The sequence below is a fragment of the Bos indicus genome, chromosome 20 (genome assembly GCF_029378745.1).
Source record: "Bos indicus isolate NIAB-ARS_2022 breed Sahiwal x Tharparkar chromosome 20, NIAB-ARS_B.indTharparkar_mat_pri_1.0, whole genome shotgun sequence".
Lineage (NCBI taxonomy): Eukaryota > Metazoa > Chordata > Mammalia > Artiodactyla > Bovidae > Bos > Bos indicus.
The window spans coordinates 69,092,222-69,114,874 of record NC_091779.1 but is presented as its reverse complement, the minus strand read 5'-3'; the positions used below and the strand labels follow the sequence as shown (position 1 = coordinate 69,114,874).

General features: G+C 55.3%; 1 protein-coding gene and 1 long non-coding RNA gene across 3 annotated transcripts; one reads left to right on the top strand and one right to left on the bottom strand.

Annotated features, from left to right (window-relative positions):
- Positions 1-9,686: 9,686 nt before the first annotated feature.
- On the bottom strand, positions 9,687-14,314 carry LOC139178030 (uncharacterized). 2 transcript variants are annotated; one of them, XR_011562466.1, is made up of 3 exons: positions 13,791-14,314; positions 12,729-12,875; positions 9,687-12,042 (listed from the first exon to the last, which is right to left on the bottom strand). It is a non-coding gene; the product is annotated as an uncharacterized lncRNA (long non-coding RNA). The 2 variants fall into 2 exon arrangements; XR_011562467.1 differs by having other exon boundaries at positions 9,687-12,039.
- Positions 14,315-15,944: 1,630 nt separating this feature from the next.
- On the top strand, positions 15,945-21,669 carry IRX1 (iroquois homeobox 1). The gene is made up of 4 exons (XM_070774881.1): positions 15,945-16,471; positions 19,294-20,314; positions 20,838-20,910; positions 21,209-21,669. The coding sequence occupies exons 1-4, from the start codon at positions 16,193-16,195 to the stop codon at positions 21,264-21,266; spliced, it is 1,431 nt and encodes a 476-aa protein (XP_070630982.1). The 5' UTR covers positions 15,945-16,192; the 3' UTR covers positions 21,267-21,669.
- The last annotated feature ends 984 nt before the right edge of the window (positions 21,670-22,653 follow it).

Here is a 22,653-nt window from a genome sequence, read left to right as displayed (position 1 = left end):
TCTGGGATCCTGAGCAATGGTGTCTGACCCGCAGTGAGGATCTGTGCATGCTGCCATGGAAGCAATAAGGAAGAACCTAAGATGAACCTGAGTTACAGACGATTGTCAAAGTGGGCCTGTGTCACGTGAACAAAGACTCACAAAGCCACACACAGGCACATGCGTAGGTGTGCACATGCCTGTTTGTGAGTGTGCAGAGGGGCAGGAAGGGTAACCCAGGGCTGGGAGAGCAGGTGCCTCTGAGAGGAGCAGACTCGACAGAGGAAGGCAGCGGATGGGGCTGTCAAGGGGTATTTTATTTTACACAAAAAACTTTACTGACAGGAATATGTGCATGTTACTCCCCCTGTAACTGAGCAGGACCCTGCGAGGCCCTCCTGGAATGGTTCCCCAGCCATGTTCTCAGCCTGCCCTTTATGTATAGAAAAAAACTTCAGTCAAAGAACAAAATCAAAGACATCACTTTGCTGACAAAGGTCTGTAGAGTCAAACTATGGTTTTTCCAGTAGTTATGTAAGGATGTGAGAGTTGAATCATAAAGAAGGCTAAGCACCGAAGAACTGATGCTTTCAAACTGTGGTGTTGGAGAAGCCTCTTGAGACTCCCTTGGTCAGCAAGGAGATCAAACCAGTCAATCCTAAAGGAAATCAGTCCTGAACATTCATTGGCAGGACTGATGCTGAAGCTACAGCTCCAATACCTTGGCCACTTGATGCAAAGAGCTGTCTCATTGAAAAAGACCCTGATGCTGGGAAAGATTGAGGGCAGGAAGAGAAGGGGACGAGAGGATGAGATGGTTGGATGCCATCGCCAACTCAATGGACATGAGTTTGAGTGAACTCTGGGAGATGGTGAAGAACAGGGAAGTCTGGCATGCTGCAGTCCATGGGGTCACAAAGAGTCAGACGCGACCGAGCGACTGAACAACAATGACAACCAATAAAGGGATGATGAACAAGATCAAATTTAAGGTGGACAGCTTAATGAGGCGTCGGGCTGGCTACCAAGATATGAACTACATCAGGCAGGGTGGGACTCTCCGCTAGCATCGCAGAGACATGAAGAGAAGCAGGTACCCCTGCAGGTTGCCCGCTGAGGATGAGGCCCCTGCAGCTGGGTATTGGGGTCTGCAACTCGGCTGAGATTTGGATGAGAGACGCAGGTCTGGGAGGCCAGTGGTGAAAGCCCAGAGTCTGGGGGAGGGTCTCCACTGAGGGTGCCTAGACTGAGAGAAGGTGCAGGAGAGAGCTCATGAGGGCACTGAGGAGGGAAGAAGAAGAGATTAAGGGCAAAGTGAGCAGACAGGGAGCAAACAGAGAAACAGAAGAGCGTGGGGGCTAGTATCAGTGGCAGTGGGTGGCAGGACCAGCCATCCACACAGACTTTAGGGTCTGCAGGATACTGCAGTGAAGTTCACAGAAGCTGAAGGGTCACACTGTGCGTCTAGGACGCTTTGTCATGAATGTGTTTTTCAAAAATGTGTGTTTTCCAGCCTAGAGGGGTGGAAAAGGTGGGAGGTGGGAGGGAGATTCAAGAGGGAGGGGACATATGTATACCTGTGGCTAATTCAGGTTGCTGTATGGCAGAAATCAACCCAATATTGTAAAGCAATTATTCTTCAATTAAACATAAACAATTTTTTTTAAATGTGTGTTTTCAACCAAATCCCAAACAAATCTATTTAGAATTCAACTGTGGACCCACCTCCATATCTAGTAAGTCAGAAGGTTCCTAGGCAAGAGCCACACATTTTAACATGCTTTCCGAGGAATTCTGAAGCTTTGGAATGGCAAGGTAATATATGGGTTTTCCAGCTGGATGTTAAATACCAAGGAATGAAAGATGAGCTTGGAAAGGAGAAGACAAGTCTGGGCTCAGACTGTGGGTTGGAAAGTGGAAGCAATCGGAGTAATAAATGATAGATGCAGACAAAAGCCAACGCTTGCATTGCACCAGGAATCCTCTCTCCTCTAGAGGAAACACTCAATTGCATTAAAATAGACCTTCCAGGAGATAGGAGAAGAGCCACAGCTGCTCAGCTCCTTCCAGCTCCAGTAAAGACATTCCAAGCTTGAAGGCTGACGTACAGTGTGCTAAGGAGGTGAGGCTGTTTACTCTGTAGTCAAGGGGGGACCAGGGAAACTTCAGCAGGGGAGTAAAATGAAGGCCACTGCCGGTGAAGTCACCACGGAAAGATGGCCCTTGGGACAAGCTACGGGCTTGAACTGTGGCGGGATGTGGCTGGTTCTCAAAGACTTTTGGGAGGCAGAAGTCATAGTACATGGATTCAGGCAGCCATGGCAAAAAGGAGAGTGAGTTATCAGAGGAGGGAACATGTTTGGAGGTGGACAGACTAATGGGTGGGGGGGGGGGGGCGGTGACAAGTAAAGGATGATTCTTCCGAGCAAGAAAGTCAATATCTATTTTACTAAAGTTCTGGGTAGCTCACATGTTTGTATTTCAGGTGGGCGGGAGTAAGGCTTAGAGAGGTGGTTTCTCCTCGGATGGCTTGGCTTGATGATAAAATTAAATAGGGAATTCAAGGGCCAGGGAAGAATTTGCAGAAAGTCACCAACCATCAAATTCTTGAAGTAAATCCACTGTGGTCTCACAGTGCTCCAACACGGTGCAGAATGAGACTTGAGAAGCAGGAGCTTTCATCCTTACGCGAGGGTACAAATCTCCGTGCTTGGACAGGGAGACTTAACACACACACACTGTTCTACAAGATCACATCTCTTCTGATAAGAGTATATCTTCCTGTGGGGATGAGGGTTCATGCCAGGGTTCCGATGGAGCTTCTTTTATTTAACTTCTTACATAACCTGGTTACATTGTGATATAATGCAGTTAGGCATGAGCAGCCAGGAAATGGACAACAGCCTTGATGAGTGTGTGAACTACCCAACTGTTAACGAAACTGCAACGGTAGATTTTCTGCTTGCTTCCCCTATCCAGATAAAACCAAGTGAACTCCTGGAAGCCTGGAGGGGTTTACCCCCCAGTGAAGACATCACGGGGCACTGATAAATGGACTACTTGGCACTGAGTTTGTTCCTTGCAGATGCTAATCAATGATACATTTTGCATGTAGTACATGCGCATTATGGAGTCAGGAAGGAGACCAGCTAGACAGCATCGCGCTTTCCCTGTGATACGGAGGGACTCCACCTCGTGTCAATCAGTTCTGTGACACAGCACACACGGAAGGATCGTTACCCCACTTTATGACCCCTCTATTTATCTGCCCTAGTGATGAAACGATTAACTCAGTCTTCGGGTAATGGCCTGAAAGTTTTCATGCCAAGGGAAGGCTTGCAAGTCACTTGTTTTCATCTGTCAGTGAGGAAATATCAATAATATCATTAATAATGATAATAATGGTAATCGCCTTTATTGGACAGCATTATTTCCCCCTTACATTGGTGTCACTCCAGATTTCTGTTTTAACATTTCATACATCCTGAGAAATCAATCAAATTCTTCAGTACCCTGTCGTAAAAGGTATGATTGTACATTCTGGATATGTAGAGGAAACCTAGTGAATCCAGACAGAGCAAGGAGCTGTGTGAATATGCCAGGTTTCATAACCAATCAGAGATTTATGCATCTTCAGATCCCTTGAAGATAAGAGGATCCAAAACCTGATGAGCACGCACTTCAGTGAGTCCCGATGTTCGTATTAAGGCAAAAAAACCCCTTTGGTCAGACAAAATCTTCTCTGGAAATCCGAGGTGTAAGATGAAGGAGTGGAGCTGTTCTGCCTGGAGGCATGAGCAGGAAGGAGGGCCAGTCTTCCCCCATGACTTCACCGAGCGGACTCCTCATGGACAGCGGGGCGCTGGGAGGTGCACCGTCTCCCTGTCTACCCCCAGGAGCACTCAGGTGCTTCGCTCCCAGAGTAGGTACCCGTATGGCAGCCACCATGGCTGAGAGGTTCTCAGCTCTGTATCTCTGTCCTACACAGGTACCCAGTTCTCCTCTGACACGTTTCAGGGTCTCCTGCCCTCAGACCTCCCAAACCTCCTCAGGGCCCAGTGGTTGTCGTTCAGTTGCTCAGGCGTGTCCAACTCTTTGCGACCCCCGTGGACTGCAGCACGCCAGGCCTCCCTGTCCATCATCAGCTCCCACAGCTTACTCAAACTCATGTTCATTGCACTGGTGATGCCATCCAATCATCTCATCCTCTGTCATCCTCTTCTCCTCCCACCTTCAATCTTCCCCAGCATCAGGGTCTTTTCTAATGAGTCAGTTCTTCACATCAAATTGCCAAACGATTAGAGCCTTAGCTTCAGTATCAGTCCTTCCAATGAATATTCATGGTTGATTTCCTTTAGGATTGACTGGTTTGATCTCTTTTCTGTACAAGGGACTCTCAAAAGTCTTCTCCAACACCACAATTCAGAAGCATCAATTCCTAGGTGCTCAGCTTTCCTTATGGTCCAGCTCTCACATCCATACATGACTACTGGAAAAATCATAGCTTCGACTATCTGTACCTTTGTTGGCAAAGTGATGTCTTTGTTTTTTAATACACAGCCTAGGTTTGTCGTAGCTTTTCATGGCCCAGAACACAGTCCAAACGCATCACGTGCTTCTGAAACTCACTCTGCTGCAGCCCCACTTCCTTGCCTGTCCCTGATGGTGCCAGCTGCAGCCTGGCCAGTGTGCTCACAGCTTCTGAGACCTGCTGTGTGCCCTCAGGAACACCCTCTGCTCACATGCTTTACCCATCTCAAATCAGGTCACCTTTCAGCCCTGGTTCAAGAGGTAGGTCGCTGCATCCTTTCCTCATTGACAGAGTCAATAACTTCTTCCTTTGATTCCTACGTCTGGGTCCCGGGCATCAGCCCATGCCTACTGCGGGAGCAGAAGTTACCTAGTTATTTGGATAGAGGAAAGTTAACATGACAATTCTCAGTTAGATGTTGAATTGGGGCTTCCCTGGTGGCTCAGCCATAAAGAATCCTCCACCTACAATGCAGGAAATGTGGGTTCCATCCCTGGATGTGGAAGATCCCATGGGGAAGGCAATGTTACCACCTTCCAGCATTCTTTCCTGGACAATCTCATGGACAGAGGAGCCCAGTGGGTTATGGTCCATGAGGCCGCAAAAGAGGCAGACACGACTTAGCGACTGCACGGCAGCAGTAGCCAGCTGAATTGTTCTTCCCCCACTCAACGTCCAGATTCCCATGCTGAATTTCTAACCCTCATCGCCTCAGAATGAGACCCGATTTAGAAAGAGTCCTCGCAGCTGTAATGAGTTGAAATGAGGTCACACTTGAGTATGTATGAACCCTAATCCAGTATGACTGGTGTCCTTGTGCAAAGGGGGGGTTTGGACCCAGAAATGCACACAGAGTGAAAACCACGTGAAGATGAAGGCGGAAAGCAGGGTGATGCTTCTCAAGCCAGTGGACCCCAGAGATGACCCGGAATCTCCTGAGGGTAGGAGAGGGGCCTGGGGCGATTCTCCCTTACAAGCTCAGCAGGAGCCAGCCCTGCCACGCCTCGACCTTGGCCTTCAATCTCCAGACTGGGAGAGAACCCATTTCTGTCGTGTAAGCCTCCCAGTCTGGACCATTTGTTACAGCCGCCCTAGCAAACACAGTACAAAGACTTTTTCCACTAGTTAACGGAAAAGGGGCAAAGAAAATAGGGGCTCCTCAGAGGCAGATGTGAAAATAGGAAACAGGAGAAGGAAGGTAGAGACAGTAAAGTTCAAAGAGCCCCAGGAGCCGGACCCCGGACCTCTGGATCGGAGACGCTGGTCACCAGCTCTGGCTCCCAAGGAGACACGACCGTCTGGTCCTGTGAGGCTAGAAACCCGAACACTGGACTCAGCTGATGCTACAGGAAGGACCCACTGCCACCGAGGTGAAGAGTGCCCGGGAGGGTGATGAGAGTCACAGGAAGTGATTCGGGACAGGCTCCTTCCATCCTGCAGGATCCACCTCCCCACCCCAAGTCGCCACACACACACACCACCCCCACACCACCAAGCATCCTCTGTTGGCAGAGTCTAAGGGAAAGATACTAGCGATGCAGACATGGGGCTTGCAGAGCTCAGCATCACAGAGCCAAACAAACGTAAAGGGGGATTTGGAGCTGAGATCCTGATGTTAAAGAACGAGGAGATCCCTCTTGGCACTTCTTTCTGCCTTGCAGAGTAAGGAGGTGTTTGTATGTGTTTTACCAAACTGTCAACCTCACCTTAGACACTTAGGTGATCAGGTCAGCTGTCTCCTTTATCTTAGCATCCCTCGCAGCACATGACGCTGTCCGTTTCTTAAAGTGGTTCCTCCACAAGTGCCTGTTACGAGAATAAATGAAAAAAAGGGGTAGAAAGGAAGGAAGATGGAGGGAGGAAGGAGCCAGGAGCATCCCAAGTTGCCTACTGGTGGTCTTGAGACAGGATCGGTGGACCCAGGGGCAGGGGCTCCCTCGGGGTTTGGGAGGAGACGGTGGGAAGGAGGTTGCATCTGGAGATCAGAGAATCCGTGTGTCCTGTCACACTGTTGAACTGCGTGCTGAGGTTCTAATCCTGGATTTATTACACACTGGCTAAGTGACCTTAGACACACCACTTAGCTCGACTCTAGAGATAATGTCACGCGGTCCACAGCCTATAAAATGATCGCCAGGGCTCTCCCAGCACCCCACCGCCTTGCTGATGATGCATCTGCTGGCAGAGAGGTGCGGCTGCTGATAAAAGACGGAATGGGGCTCAAATTTTCCTTTTTTTTTTTTTTTTTTTGGCAATTCCTTCCCAACCACAGACTTATGTCTACGCCCTAACCCTCAACCTTAGGGCCCCAGCAGATTCGAGTCAGAGGCTTAACTACTGTGCAGTCTTTGCCTCTTTAGCAAAATCTGGGAAACAGGGCTTAACTGATACCTTTGAAATTTTTCTGAGATAATTGACCGGGAGGCAGGGGGGCTGCATCTATGGCGCAGAGCCTCCTAGAGCCGCTGGACGGCCTCAGAGGGATGGAGACAAGGCAGACATCACTACAGGCTTAGAATAAAATTCACTTTCTCAGACATGCTTGCTTCAAAACTAAGGCTCTTCTCGTCTAGAGTTTAACCCTGTTACACGAAAGTCCTCTTATAGTTGAGATGGACAGAGTGGCCAACTTTAGCCTCTGATAATAACCAACACTGAGAAGGCTTCATATAGGGAATATAATACCCTACTGAACATTACACATTTTTGTTTTGATTTTAATGAAGATGTTCTTGTTCTTTACAAAATTGAGGAGGGAACAACTCTGGAGCTTCTTCTAGGATTTTTCTGCCTCCAAACTAAAGGATGTATTATTGTGTCAGAAGTGAGCAGGGCTTCAGCTAATGAACCCTGATGCTGTTTGGAGTGGGAGGGGGCTGGGTGGCCGTGGGTGGTGTTCTGAGTTGAACTGCATTCCCTCTAAAGGCCTAACTCCGTAACACCTCAGAAGGTAACAGTATTTGCAGATGGGCCTTTAAATTAAGATGTGATTCTTTTTAAATGATGGAGGAGGAAATGGCAACCCACTCCGTTTTTCTTGCCTGGAGAATCCCATGGACAGAGGAGCTTGGTGGGCTACAGTTCACGGGGTCACAGAAATGAGCGACTATCATTCATTCATCTTTTAAAATGAGCTCTTTAGGGTGGGTCGTCATCCAATCTGACCAGTAATCCTAAAAAAGAGAAACCCGGACTCACAGAGGACCAGCAGGACCAGAAAGGAAGCCATCTGCAAGCCAGGGGGAGAGAGATCAAACCTGCCGACACCTTGACCTTGGACTTCTGGCCCCCAGAACTGTGAGAAGACATACTTCCCTTGTTGAAACCACAGGCTGCAGGGTCGTCTTGTGGTGGCCGGGGCAGCTTAAGATGGGTGGCAGGATTCAGAAGGCCTCTTCCAAACTGGCTTCTGCCATCAGCTGCATCTGAGAGGCAGTGGTCACTGGCCAAGAGGGTGTTAATCCTCCCTTTCTTCAAAGAGAGGTTGGGGAGGACCGGCCCTCCCCCGCCCTTCCATCCAGAGAGTGGGTCTTTCCCGCAAGCTTTGTGTCCATGCACAGATAGTCCCTTAGTAAAACACAATATTCCCTGTGCAAGAGGTTGAGCTGACCCACCTCTGACCATTGACGGCCATCCCAGGTTGAATCTGGGGCTAGGATTAGCCTGCCAGTCACTCAGTTTATTGCCAAGAGGGTGGACCATAGGCCACGTGCTTTCGCATTGGAGGGCAAAGGGTGCCTGCAGCTGGCAGCGTGGACGACCTGTCCGGGACCTGGGAGCCTTCCTCAGCTGAACAGCATTAGGAGGGGCTCTAAGAGCAGGGGCTCGGGAGGGCAGGCATGCAGGAATCAGAGAAGGGGACCTTCCTGACCTGGGGCTCTGCCCACAGGGGCCTCCTCCTGGGTCATGGAGGTGCTGCGCTCCCTGGGCCAAAGGATCCTCTGCAGGAGTGTCTGGGAGAAGAAAACCTCCCCTCCTGAGCTTCTTCCTTCTCTCAGCACCTCATTCCCACCTTGCATCCACACTCACTCAACACCCTCAAGGATGGCGTCACCTCGGGCCTCTCTGTGTGGTTTTTCTTGCCAGGGGTGAAGAGCAGGGGAAGTGGCAGACAGGCAGACAGACGCCCTGAACTCCGGAGAATCCCTGGGCACCCTTACAGTACAAGGGATGTCTGTACAAGAGCAGGCAAAGGTGCCCCTGGTCTGGGGCTTTTTAAGGCTCCCCCCTCAGACCATTCAGGCTTCTCTGGTGGATCAAAGGTAAAGAATCCTCCTGCAGTGAAGGAGACTCCGAGATGTGGGTTCCATCCCTGGGTTGGGAAGGTCGCCCTGGAGGAGGAAATGGCAACCCAGTCCAGTACTCTCGCCTGGGAAATCTTTTGAGCACTCATACCCCCGGTTTTGCTCTTCTATGAGAATGGTCCTAGAAGATGCTGGTGGTCTTTGCCTATCTTCAGAACTTTCCAGAAACAGTCTCCTGAACTCCCAAAGAGTCCTCTGTGGGGGTACTTTTGTTGAATGAATGCCTCTTAAATGAACAGATTTTTAACCTATCAGCCAGTGACTTGTGGTCCACACATTATGCATGGAAGATGAAAATTTCTACCCAGACTGTTGTATGGACCTATATTTATCAATTGGTATTTTACAAAGGTATTTCTAGTAGGTAGGTTTTATCTTTAATAATATAAGTGATTGAGGGTTGAGAGGGACTCATGGGAGATGGAATACTCTTTGGTCTAAATTTCAAACATTTTGGAAAGAGCCCAACATAAATATGCTATTTAGTATTTTCCTTCTTCCATCACTCACAAACCATTTTCTTTGAGGGTTTTACTAGCAAATCGTCTTTGGATTTGCTCAGATCTGAGGAATGTATTATCATCCCTAAGCTATTATCTCATGTCCTTTCTGGTTGTTATTATCAGTTGTTATTTGGAAGAATATGTGAAGTAAATTTATAACTAAGTTTAAAGTATGTATTCATGTAGATCTATTTCTTAGGAAGAAAGATTCGACTATAACCATAACTTAACATGATTAAGTTTATAATTTATTAATAACCACTATCAGTTGCTAAAGCATCGGTTTTAAAATGCACAGCTGTGATAAAAATAAGAGACTCTAAAAAAGTTAATAATTCTTATCAAAGTTTTTTATTTTTTCTCATAAGCCTATTCCTACTTAGTTGAACACTATATTATTAATACTTAATATTTATGTGATAATAGCGCCCAAATCTACAATTAAATATCTGGTTAATGACCTATGAATGAAAATAACAGTGGAATTCAACCAGGTGGATTTCATGTATGTTTAGCTGGAGACACATCCCCTTCAGAGCCCACTGGAAAGGGTGGCACGGTTTGGAGTCATTTGCTCTTACAAAATGAGAGGGGATGAAATCCTTCCATTATTTAGGCACTAGGGGTTAAGATCACAGTCTGGGGCATTGTAGCTTCCCTTCCTCTAATGTTCAATGACCTCAGAAAGCCTTCCTGTCACTAGTATGGAGGTTCAGGCACCCAGAGAAGCTAGGCTGGAGTTTTCCTGAAGGAGATGTACCACTTCATTGCAAATATGAACCATAAAATGAGTCATAATAGGCAGCTGTCATCTGGCACACACACACAAAACTATTGAAAAATACATTTAAAAATAGATGTGTATGAGGAAAGGGGTTGGAAGATATTAATTTCGAAGGGGCCCTGCCTGCACAACAGAACTAAGCCTCTGTTTGGCTAATGGGAGCTTCTGCCCTCCCCTCAGCCTTCCGGACATGATCTTAGTGTGTGTGTTGAGTGCTACAGTAACCATTACACACGCAAAGAGTTAAAACCAAACCTTACTACATGGCTGCTTTATACTGTAATGTCCTTATAACACAAGTTCTTATCAGAGGTCTGCACCACACTTGGCAAACAAGACGTTCTACCTTTTAAACAAATAATTCATTAGGTAATTAAATTCAAGTGAGATTACTCTAATTAAATACACACTGCTGTTGAATCATAATTTCTATGTGGTCTAGTTAAAGATGAACAATCTCTTATTCCCGATCCAAAAAAAAAAAAAATCTTTAAAAGAATTCCCTGGTGGCTGGGAAGAATAATTTACACTCATTGCACAGAGGTCATTTCAAGAAGAGAAATGAGCGGGACCTGGGAGTGGGGGTGAGGGGGGTTCTCCAGTCTGGAGATTCCCAAAGTCCCGGCTGTTGGCCGTGGGTTCTATGAAAGGGCTGCGGAACCCCGCTGGAAGTGGCAATGACCTTTCTCCAGCACTGGGTCCGTGCACGCGCGCCCACAGCCAGCCGGGCATCCGGGGCGGGAGCCTGACGCAGGGTGCCCAGCGCCCACCAGGCCCCAAGGCCAGAGCGCGCGGGAGGCCAGCGCTGGCCCAGGGAACCCAGGATTCCAGCAAAATGAAAAGTCACTTTGTCCCCCACGCCGAGCTGCACCCGACTCTCCCTCTAATAGCATTAGGAGCCGCCGCCACTGAGGCGCTCCGAGGGCGCAGGAGTCCCCGATGGCTTTGATCTGCGCCTCTTGGCTGCCGAGAGCTGACAGTCCGCCCGGCTTTCATTTGTCAGACACGCGCTTCCCCGTGTTCCCGAGCAGGCAGCTACACCTGTACTTCGAGAATTTACATCGCCGTGCTCCGGGATGGCATTGATTTGGGACGGGTGAACTACAAACACAAACTAATTAAAAACTGCATAATGGCGCCCTACAGGAACACGGGAGAAAAACAAATAAATACAAGCGCAGCTGGCGCGGGCGATCACACCTCTGCCCCCGAGCAACCGTCTGGTGGCATCGAATTATAAAGCCTGCAAACCCTCACACCGTTGCGGTGGATGGGGTTGGAGGCATAATGGAAATGATCTGGTTAATTAAGGGGAGGTTTATAAAATATTGACATGTGCGCACACGCATGTAATTCGCTTCCTCCGACACTCCAGGCCGGGGCCCTGTGGTCCGTGTCTCCACCGGGGGAAACGGAGGCCGGCTCAGGAGGCTCGCGGCGCCCGGGGCGCACGGCCCCCTCCGTCCAGACACGCGCTCTACGTTCGTGCGGGGCTTGGCCCGGAGCATCTGGCCGCCCACCGCCCTTGCTGCACGGCGATTTTTCTCCCCGGGTTTTTCTGGAATCTCCTCCGCCGGCCCCACTGGGCTTGTCCTGCCAAGGCAGGCGAGCAAGTCTCGCCGCGGGGTCTCGGCAGTCCCGCTCGCTCTGGACGTTTGCTGGGTGCTACTCTAGGCCGGGAGGCACCAGGGCTAACCTTCGGTCGGGCTCCGCGTGGGTCTGGGCCTGGAGTCGCCGGAGCGCGCAGGCCCGGCCCGGAGGGGTCCAGACCGAGGGAACTGCGGAATCACCGTGGCCCGGCCAACCCGGCTGGCTCCGGGCTGGAGCCCTTGGGCTCCACGGTGAGAGCTGGACGCTCCTGAGAGGGTCTCGGCTGCCCGGGGACTGTTTGACACTCGCCTCGCTGTCGCTAAGCGGGGGTGGCTTTCCGGCTGGATCCTGCTGGAGAAAGGTCCAAAGTGTTGACCTGGGTTTCATCCATCGGGGTGCAAGGTTTGGGGCGGGGGACTGGCCGCAGGGGCAGGGTGCCGCCAGGGTCAGGCCACCCAGCCGGCCTCTGATCCGAGCTGCGGCCCGGAGAGGCAGCCCCGATATCTGCAAATCAAATACGGGCCGTTTGGAAAGGCAGGAGACAGGGCCGAGGCGCCGCCCGCTGTGCCTGAGTAGGTCTAAGTGGCCCCGGCCTTGGTGACAAAGGGAGGTCCGTGAGGGCTCGGGGATTGGACTGGGTCCCCAGGAGCTTCCTCCTCTTCCTCAGAGACCTGGGTCCGCAAGGCTGGAGGTTTATTTCCGAGGGAATAAAATTGTAAACGAGGATGCTATTTGGTACACTTAATCTCATTCTTATGTAAACAGAGGGTGCGGTGGGCAGAGGTAGGGAAGGGAACTGGAGGAACTTTTATGGGGGTCTGGGGAAAGAAAAAGCACAGGATATGCTTCAGGTGGGTGATAGCAGTTCCCTCCAGTTAGAAAACTCGCTCGCCACCCCCGCCCGCCATAATGGAACGGAGCAAATGAACTTTCCGCCAAGTTGGTTCAAACGCGCCTTGTTCACCCATCACCCCAGGCCCGCCCCCTCCCGGTAAGCGGCCTGGGAATCTTTCACCCCGCCCAGCAGAGTCACCTACCTCCGGAGCCGCGTCTGCACACGCGGGCCCTGCACACGCGTGGGTGCCTCCCGAGGCTCATGTCCTAGCCGGGAGGGGCGCCAAGAGTCCGGGCTTTCCAGCCAAAGGGAGCTCTGCGGCGTGATGGAGGCCAATCGCCTCGGGTCCCTGAGAGGGTGGGGGGTCCTTACTGAGCACAGGGCTCCCGGACCCAGCCTGCCCGAGCTCCGATTCGACCTTGCAGCGACCCCTAGGTCCGGCTTTGCACGGCTCCCAGGCCCTGTCTCTGGCTCTGGGCAGACCGGGAGGAGACCGGCTGGGGGAATGCCCCGTCCCTGCGGCTCCCGGACCAGGCATCCGGCCCCCCTGAGCCACCCCAGGGCAGGCGGCGATGGTGACTGACGTTCTGCGAAGCGGGGCTCTCCCCGCTTGGGCCCAGAGCAGCCGGGCTGGGAACTGTGGTTTCTGAGGGAGGGACAGCTGGAGCTCCACCGCCCACACCCCCCAACCCCAGCCTCTGGTGCAGGGCCAGGGTCGTCCTGTGGATGGCCTGGACGTCGTCAGAAGAGCTGAGCTGCTGAGCTGGGCTGACCTCTTGGGGAAAATTCTGTATCCATTAGTGCTTAGTCAAGTCAGCCCCAAGGAGGTTTTGGGCAGAGGGCCACTCTCCTGGCTCAGGCACCCTGGGCCTTCCTGGGCTCTACTTCACCACTTGACATTAAAAATAAGTAGAGGGCCAGTGGAAAGACACTGAGCCAGGAAGTTCTAGATCTTTCTCTGCTCCCCTCTTGATGATTGGACACATTTAATTTTTTTAAATTTATTTTTTGTGTACATTGCTTCCAAGTTTTCTATGTGCAAATTTTGGGGTTCCCCTGTACCCCTGTACCAAGGAGAAAGAAGGGAAGGGGTGGTTGCCAGACTCCATTAGGATCCTGTGCCTGGCACTCAGGGAGGCCTACAGGCACCCCCAGGCATCTTGCCAGGGCTCCCTGGGGGCCAGTCCACAGGCCTTCTTAGTACCAGTTCCCCCAGAACAGCCTTATCCCCAGGAACCATTTCTGGTGGGCCCTTCCCACTCACCTCTCGGGTGCGTTCAGGAACCTGAATCACTCCAGGACCAGAAAGGAGGTGATGCAGATACAGCCAGAGCGTGGAGGGCGGCATTGCTGGGCCCCTTGGGGGTCAGGACAAGGCTGTCCTGTCTTCCTCCATCTTCCCCAGGCTGGGATGGCTATGGTGTGAGGGGCTCACACAGCTGCAGGTAGGGCTGGGAAGAAGGTGATTCATCCTGTGGCTCAATCTTGACACCGGGAATTTCTCTGGGCATACATTCCATCTGGCTCTTCAGGTCTCACAAGAGGCCTTATCTTACCTGTGTTTACCTGTCATCCTGAAACGTGACACTGGAGCTTGCTAAACAGGACAGTGGCCAGGGCGCATTGGTTTGTTTTGGGTGTTGGCGAGAGAGGGGGTTGGGGAGTGTGGGCTGGGGGGCTGGGGGGCAGGAGGAAGCTGTGGTCAGGGGCTTCCCAGAGCAGGAGCGCCCATCTGCCCACTGCCCTCCCACCCCCAGAAGCTGGAACCGCAGGAAAGGAGTCCTAGCAGTTGCTGTGGGTAAGAGGGACTGGTGGGGTGAGGTCGGGGGTGGAGATAAGGGGGGGGGGGGCGGGGGGAGCATGACCAGGAAGAAAATCTGACTCTGAACACAGAAAATAAAGCCTGGTTACACAGCTGGTAATTAGTAATTACTATTATGGGCGTTATTGTGGCTAATTATAGGCGCTGGCTCTGTCCTCAGGTCTCCAGCTGGGGAACCCGAATCTCTCCGGATGCTTCCAAAGTCCCTGGGCCTGGAAGGTCCCTAGTAACTGGAAGAGGGAGTTAGAGGCTGGAGATGGATGCCTGGGTGTCCAAGGTACAGACATAGAGCGCGCTCAGGACCTGACCTCAGTTCTGTGGTCTCCAACCGGCCCAAAGCGAGCTGGACACCAGGCCCACGGACGCCACCCCTGCATGGCTCCGCGCGCCGGAATGCAGCTGCAGGGAGTACTCGCCGAGCTCTGGCCGCAGCTTCGGAGAGGGAGCCCAGGCGAATACCCGGGGGCGCGCTGCCCACACAGCCTCCAGGGCCGGAGCGGCCTGCCCCAGCGCGGTCCAAGGCGCAGGCAGGGAGGCCAGGAGGACCAAGCATTTTGGGCGTCTGCGCCCCAGCCCCACCAGACCCCAGGCACCCCGGATCCGCCCTCCCGAGCGCACGCGATGCCCTGCCCTGTCGCTCTCGGCTCTTCGGGCGGGCGGTCAGGCGGAGGAGAGAAGGGGCGAGGGCGGCGGGAGCCTGACGCCCCGTCCCCGGGCTCGTCGCGGCGCCGCCTCGGGCCGGCGCGCTGCGCACAAGCTGACTTCCAGCATCTGCTCGCCTAGTGGACAAACGAGGGGTGTCCAGGCCACGCTGGCCCCTCCTGTCTCCAGGGCGGGGGCGGCCTGTGTCTCTCCCGCCGCGGTGGTACTTTCTCCGCAAAGAAAAGGTACCCTCCCCGCCCCGCCCCCAAAGAACCAGCCGTTAGCTTCCTTCAAGCTTCCCAGCCGGTGGCCTTTCTCAAAGTTCACACCGCTGGAAAAGCTCGCGGTGCTCGGCGGGTGCCCGCCTCTCCGAGTGCAGAGAGCCAGCCCCTGCCGGAGGGATGCCCCGTTAATCCCGGGTGGCGGGGGCAGGGGGACACCCTGCCCGCCTCGGGGTGCCACGCCCCGCCGGTTTAGGGGCACTTCTGCCAAAAGAGGTCCCGGGGGGACGTCCGAGGAGGAGCCCGGAGCTCGGAGGAGAGGGCGCTCCTCGCCGGCTGGCACCGCGCCTCCGCCCGCCCCTTCCCTGCCGGCCCAACGGTGGGAAGGCAGGCGCCGAGGTGGTGTTTTGTGAGCAAGCAAGACGCGCCAGGGCTGCGAAACTGCAGACCCCGGTGTCCGCCAGCTGTAAACCCGCGTCGACAGGTTGTCAGACGGCCGGGCGCGCCGACCGGGACGCGGCCTGCGGTCCCGCCCCGGCCGCCCGGGCGCTTGGCGGGCGGAGGTGGCCCGGCCGGCGCTGGGCACCACGTGCTCCGCGGGAGGGGCAGGAGCGGCCGGCGAGGGCGGGCGGCGGGGAGGGGGCGGGCGAGGAGCGGGGGAGCCGGGGGCGGGGCCAGAGCTCAAGGGGATGCCAATCAAAGCATCAACTTCAAATTGTGTCTGAAAGCCGCGCCGCCGAGCGGAGGGCGGCCGCCGCAGTCGGCGCGCGATCGCGGAGCCGGGCGCAGCCGGGAGCCGGGCGCCAGCGAGCACCGGGCCGAGGAGCAGCCACCGGCCCCCGCCTCCGGGCCGGCCCGAGCGCGCCCGGCCGGCGGCCCGCTGCCCCCCACTCCGGCACCCGCCTTCCCTAGCCCCGCGCCTAACCTCCCCCGCCTCTTTGATACTTGCGCGCCGCCGCCGCCGCCGCCGACTCCGCGGACATGTCCTTTCCGCAGCTGGGCTACCCGCAGTACCTGAGCGCCGCGGGGCCCGGCGCCTACGGCGGCGAGCGCCCGGGGGTTCTTGCAGCGGCCGCCGCCGCCGCCGCGGCCGCCGCCTCGTCGGGCCGGCCGGGGGCGGCGGAGCTGGGCGCGGGAGCCGGGGCGGCAGCGGTCACCTCGGTGCTGGGCATGTACGCGGCGGCCGGCCCCTACGCGGGCGCGCCCAACTACAGCGCCTTCCTACCCTACGCCGCCGACCTCAGCCTCTTCTCGCAGATGGTGAGTGCTCCCGGCCCGCTCTCACGCGTTGCCCTCCGGCGGCGCGATCAGGGCGCCCGGGCCGAGGGGGCGGGGGCCCGGGCGGGGAGACCGAGCGGCCCAGTCCGGCGGGGCGGAGGCGGCGGGGAGCGCTGAGAGGCCGGCCGGGTAACGGCCCGGCCCGTGGGCCTGGGGAAGCGGGGAGTTGGGAGGCCTGGGCCGCTCGGGGGGTCCCGGTGGGAGTAGGGAGGCCCACGGAGCAGGCCGGGGGCCAGCGGCCCGCGCTGAAGGTCGGGACAAACTCGTGCCCGACGCCCCCGATTCGGTGGCGGCGGCGGCGGGGCAGGCGGGCCCTTTACCCGGCCGCCCCTTCCCGGGCCGTGGGCCCCGCTGCGCGACCTTTTCAGCTTTGGGGCCGGGACCGGAGACTCGATTTTTCCTCCTCTCGGGCAGAACTCGTGCGGTTGTATTCCGTGCACCCGAGGGAACCTTTTAAAGCGAAATAGAGGCGGTCAGAATAAGGCTAACAATGGAGATCGGACGGGCCGAGGGGGTCTCCAAGGCCGGAGTGCAAATTTGAAATTTAAAAACAAAAAGGCGAAATAATTGTTGGCGTCTGAAACGGTGTTTGCTTTGACTTCCGTAAGTTGTCAAAGTTTTCATTTCATTTGCACCGAAAAGAAAAGCGCTTTTCTTCTTGCGTTATATAATGGAGGATTAAAAAGAACAGTGTCCCTGGGCTTAAAATAAATGCTGTCCTCTTAGCCTCTTGTCCCAGTGGGTGTCAGATATGGGGGTGGGGTGGGGAGTGTGCTGCAGATTGAATGCTCCGCAGGGCCGTTGGTCTAAGGGATCCATTTCTCTAAGGTCTGCCTGCGAAGTCTAGTTTAAAACTTCGGACTGCTGGGGACTGCACGCCGGGCGCAGGGGTCGGGGAGGCAGCCCCCTCCTGCTCTGCTGCCGCAGGGTCATGCAGTTTGCAGGCACCCCCCTCCCCCCCGCAGGTCTCCCCTCTCCGCGAAGAAGAGACAGAAAATAAACACCCGGAAACTGTACAGGAGCAAGACGGCCGGCGTGCTTTGCTGGAACTTTTCTTGTAGTTTTGAAAAGAAAGCCTATTTCTCTGAAAGCGACCCCAGCTGCCGTTGAGCTCGGTTGCTCTGGAAAAAGATCAGCTCCCATTTTGTTCTGGCGGCGGGGATGCCGGGGAAGCGATGAGAGATTTACAAGGTATCCTTTCAAAGAGAATTCCCAGCAGAGAGGCGGCCGAAATGTCTTCCTTACAGTTACAACCAAAATAATTAGAAACGTGCAAAGGACGTTTTGCAAAGATTAGGCAGAAAACGAAATCTGGCCAGAGAAACGTTGTCTGTGTGGTTTCGACCACCGAACTAAATAGTCCAAGAAATCTTCTGCTTTTTGCAACTTTCTCAGAGTCGGAGGTCCCCGTCTGCTAACACAACTCGACAGTTTTTACATGGAGATTTTCTGTTTAAAAAATATATATATATATATATATATTTTTTAAACAGAAAATTTGAATACAGTTATGTGCCATTTGGGAAACCTACCTGTGTTTGTGCAGGAGGGTGGGGGCCCTGCGGTGAGGACCCACTCCTATTGTACTGTGGTTGGAAACAGAGCTGCTTATTTTTTTGTTTGTTTTAATGGCAAATTATTTAGAAATCCACCTCCCCCCCCCCAAAGGTATGTGTGCGTGTGTGCCTGTGTTTCCTCCTGGACTCCTGTCCCTTCTTGGAAAGAAAGCCTAAATCCAAACTCGAATTCTAGGCCGAGGTTTTCCAAGCCCTTACGGTGGGGGATTTGGAAGTCAAAAGATAAAATTGTGAGTGAATGTCTGTCTGGGCAATTTATGGTAATAATGAGGCCTAATGAGGTTGTTAGAAAGATAAAATGTTATTTACCAAAAAACCTGGTGGGATAATTTGACTTGCTGTGTTTTACTACCGATGATAAAAAGAATATTGATTGCAAATAAATCACCGCCTCTAAATGCCTGCAAACAGTTTGTGCTTGCTAGCTCCTGATCAAAGTCAAACTTGAGAAGGGGCCGCGGAAGCGGTTCTGCTTCGCGCAGCCGGCGCTCGGGGCCTCGCGTTAATGTTTTACCGGATAAGCCTTCTTTTTGTATTTAAAAAAAACAAACGGTGTTTTTGTTATTGTTGTCGATCCCGGCCAGGATTAAAATTTTAAATTGCCCGTCACCCACTATAGACCTTTAAGTGCGGGTGAGCCATTCTATGCAGATTTAACTTGGGAGCTAAAAGGAGTATGCTTTCATTTTAAATTGCTGGCGGATTTGGATTCTCTGAAAACCCGGGACGGTTTATTTTGTTTGACCCCCTCAGGGTAGAAGGGAGGGGGGGCCTGGGCTCTCGGTCCTCCGAGTTTGGAGAAACTGTTTTATCAGCCCAGTTAAAAGGTTTTTCCCTCGAGCGAGTGTGAGATAAACTTGGAAATCCGGGCTTCTGGAGTGGTTGTGGGAGGTGGGGGTGGGGGCAGCAAAGGCGGCCTAGGGAAATTCTGGGGGCCCCCGGCGCCCGCTGTGGTCTTCGGAGCACATTTCGAGGATTCTGGAACTTTTCTTGAGTGACCAAAAAAAAAAAAAAAAGTCTCGGTGATTGGCGGAAGCGCCGCTTCTGGGGGCGGTTTGTGACCTGACCCCCTCTTCCAACCCGGGTGGTGCATTAGGGTAGGCTTCCTGCTCCGGAGCAGGCTGGACTGTCTGCCCCCGGCTCGCGCAGTTTCGGGGACTCACCTCTCTGTCTCTCTCTCTCTCTGCCGCTTTCCCCCTCCTCCCTCGCTGGGCCTTGTGGCTGCAGGGTTCACAGTATGAGCTCAAGGACAACCCCGGGGTGCACCCCGCCACCTTCGCGGCCCACACGGCTCCCGCCTACTACCCCTACGGGCAGTTCCAGTACGGGGACCCCGGGCGGCCCAAGAACGCCACGCGGGAGAGCACCAGCACGCTCAAGGCCTGGCTCAACGAGCACCGCAAGAACCCCTACCCCACCAAAGGCGAGAAGATCATGCTGGCCATCATCACCAAGATGACCCTCACGCAGGTCTCCACCTGGTTCGCCAACGCGCGCCGGCGCCTCAAGAAGGAGAACAAGGTGACGTGGGGCGCGCGCAGCAAGGACCAGGAGGACGGCGCTCTCTTCGGAAGCGACACCGAGGGGGACCCGGAGAAGGCTGAGGACGACGAAGAGATCGACCTGGAGAGCATCGATATCGACGAGCACGACGGCGACCAGAGCAACGAGGACGAGGAGGACAAAGCCGAGGCGCCGCGCGCGCCCGACGCGCCCACGGCCCTCGCGCGAGACCAGGGCTCGCCGCTGATGGCCTCCGACGCACTCAAGCCCCCAGACTCGCCCCTGGGCTTGGCCAAGGAGCTCCCGGAGCCCGGCAGCACGCGCCTGCTGAGCCCTGGCGCTGCGGCGGCGGGCGGCCTGCAGGGCGCGCCGAACAGCAAGCCCAAGATCTGGTCGCTGGCCGAGACGGCCACCAGCCCCGACGGTGCGCCCAAGGCCTCGCCGCCGCCGCCTTCCGGCCACCCCGGCGGCGCGCACGGGCCCCCCGCGGGCTCGCCGCTGCAGCACCCCGCCTTCCTGCCCAGCCACGGACTGTACACCTGCCACATCGGCAAGTTCTCCAACTGGACCAACGGCGCATTCCTCGCACAGGGCTCGCTGCTTAACGTGCGCTCCTTCCTGGGCGTGGGCGCGCCGCACGGCCCGCACCTGTCGGCGCCGCCCCCGCCGCAGCCACCGGTCCCCGTGGCCGCGGGGGTGCTCCATGGCGACAAGGCCTCGGCCCGTAGCAGCCCCTCGCTCCCAGGTATGGCACCCAGGGGCATCTGCCCCACCCCAGGCCAGGAATCTGGGAACCAGGCGAGCCTGGGGCGGAGGGGAGCACTAGCCGGGGAGGGGGCTGGGGCAAGGGGAGCACTAACTCAGGGGTGGGGTGGTGGAGGGGATCAGTGGCCCAGTGGGGGGGTGGGTAGAGGGGAGCACCGAGGGGGGGGGGAAGGCGATGTATAGGGGAGCACTAGCCCGGGGAGGATGGCGTGGAGGGGATCACCGGCCAGGAGGGGCGTTGGCTGGGGGCACTGACTGCCCCGGAGGGTGAGACCCAGTGGCCACTGGGCTGGGGTTGAGCCACGATTCCTGTCTGAAGTAGAGGAGGGAGACCAAGGCACTTGGCTCCCCGAGAGAGCCTTGTTCACTCACTGGCTTGCCCTGGGGGTCGGGGGTGTTTCTGGAGGCACTTTCCAGGGGCGGGGAGGGGGGAGGCCCAGCGCCCCTCCGCAGCACCCTCCCGCGTCTGGGTCCTAAGCTCGGTGTCTCCCCCTCCCTCCCAGAGAGAGACCTCCTCCCCAGACCGGACTCGCCGGCGCAGCAGTTGAAGTCGCCCTTCCAGCCAGTGCGCGACAAGTGAGTGCCCGTGGGCCTTTACTGCTGGACTGGGGGTGAGGGGTGGGGGGCGGTATCGGGGTCGGGCAGCCCGTGTGGACCGCGCGCGCGCGCGCCCTGGCCCGCCAGCCCCGCGGCACCCCAGCCGGCTGGCGGAGTCCACCCGAGTTTCTCCCGAGCCGGGAGCCGCGCCGGGCCGGCGACCCCGCGCCCCCTCCCCGGGCTCTCGGTGGGCAGAGTCCCCCGGCCGGGTTCCAGCTTCCGTCCACTGACAGCGCTGTTCTTGTCTCGCTGTTTCCCACCCCCCCCACCCCTGCAGCTCGCTGGCCACGCAGGAAGGGACGCCGCGGATTCTAGCAGCGCTCCCGTCGGCCTGATCCAGGGTCGTCTCTGATTTTCCCCGGGGGGAGGGGGGAGATCTTTGGGAGGGAAGGGATGAGGGAGGAATTAAGACAAAAATTTCAGACCGGTGCAAAGGACAGATCTGGCCACGAAGTCGAGGACTCCCATCCATCGCTTTCTGCAGAAAGGGGCTCCTCCGACCCGAGCTCCGCATCCAGGCAGCCCGGCCGGCCTGTGCCCGAGGCTCGGTGGCTGTCACCGTGCTCCGGGTGACTATCGGTTCGGTAAATGCCCCCACCACGTGCTTGTGTCTTCCCGCCCCCCCCCCCCCCCGCCCCCGCCCCTTCCTGTATATAGAGTGATTTCAGATTGTAAATAGCGCGTCAGCGAACTTGTCTAAATCATATATTTTTGTCTAATAAACTAAGCGAAATGGTGGCCCCTGCTCCTGCTGCTGTGTGTGGCTGGGCGTCGCCGCGGGCGTCCTCAACCCTGGAATCCGAAATCCTGGCGGGGGGCTTCTACTCCCCCTGCCTGGGGAAAGGGGCTCCTGGGGAGTTTCCGCCCCTGAAGGCCGGTGTTTCTCAGCCTTTCCGCTGTTGTTGAATTTGTTAATGTTGTTACCAGGGCAGTTTCTGGTTGGCAGTTCAGTTCCTTGCAACTCTTACAGATTTATCTGGGCATGCCTTTCTCAGGACATAAATGAGTTCGGTTTTAGGCAGTTTATAAAACGATTTTTTTTTTTAAGTGGGAAACGATGGGGCGGGGGAATGAAAAGAATTTTCAATCCTGTCCCCAAAGGAGAACTTCTATTTGAAATCAATTTATAACCAGTTGTCTGAGCGGTGCACTGTGGCGTCGGGGTGTTTCGTGGGTAGAATGAGGACATAATGGAGTATGAAATTTTGCTTTCAGTTTATTTTTTAGTTATTTGGCTAAATCACACTCGGATAAATTGGAAGTTTCTTTTTTTTTAAACACTCCTGCTGACAGGCCAGGGATGCAGCTAGGTAGTTCTCTGGGCTTGAGCAAGGGGGCTGCTATAATGGCGGCGGGGTGGGACAGTGACAAAGAGGGCAGCGGGCTTTGGTCTCCATGGGACGCCCCTTTAAACCCAGGCGCCCTGCCCTGGGCACACCCAGGGAGCCGAGGAGCCAGTATCGCCCAGATGGCCGCCGCGCTTGGGAGGCAGCCGGAGCGATGGTAGGAGACAAAGCGGGTGGAGCGTGGACGCGCGGCTGAGAGCCGGCCGGGCGCCTGCGGGGACCGCAGCGGTCAGGACTGGGGCGCTCAGAGCAGGGCGCGCAACCTGCGCTTCCAGAGGGTGCCGCTCACTCGGCATTGAATTCGTTAGCGCTGAGAAAGCAAACGTTTATAAAACCGCCCGCGAGGATGGAGGGAGGCCGCGGGGTTAGCCGTCCG

Excerpts from the sequence above, each read along its gene's own strand:
- IRX1 (XM_070774881.1), top strand. The coding sequence starts at position 16,193 with ATGTCCTTTCCGCAGCTGGGCTACCCGCAGTACCTGAGCGCCGCGGGG. Across the intron at positions 20,315-20,837 it reads TAGCAGCCCCTCGCTCCCAG|AGAGAGACCTCCTCCCCAGA; the intron begins GTATGGCACCCA and ends CCTCCCTCCCAG. Across the intron at positions 20,911-21,208 it reads TTCCAGCCAGTGCGCGACAA|CTCGCTGGCCACGCAGGAAG; the intron begins GTGAGTGCCCGT and ends CCACCCCTGCAG.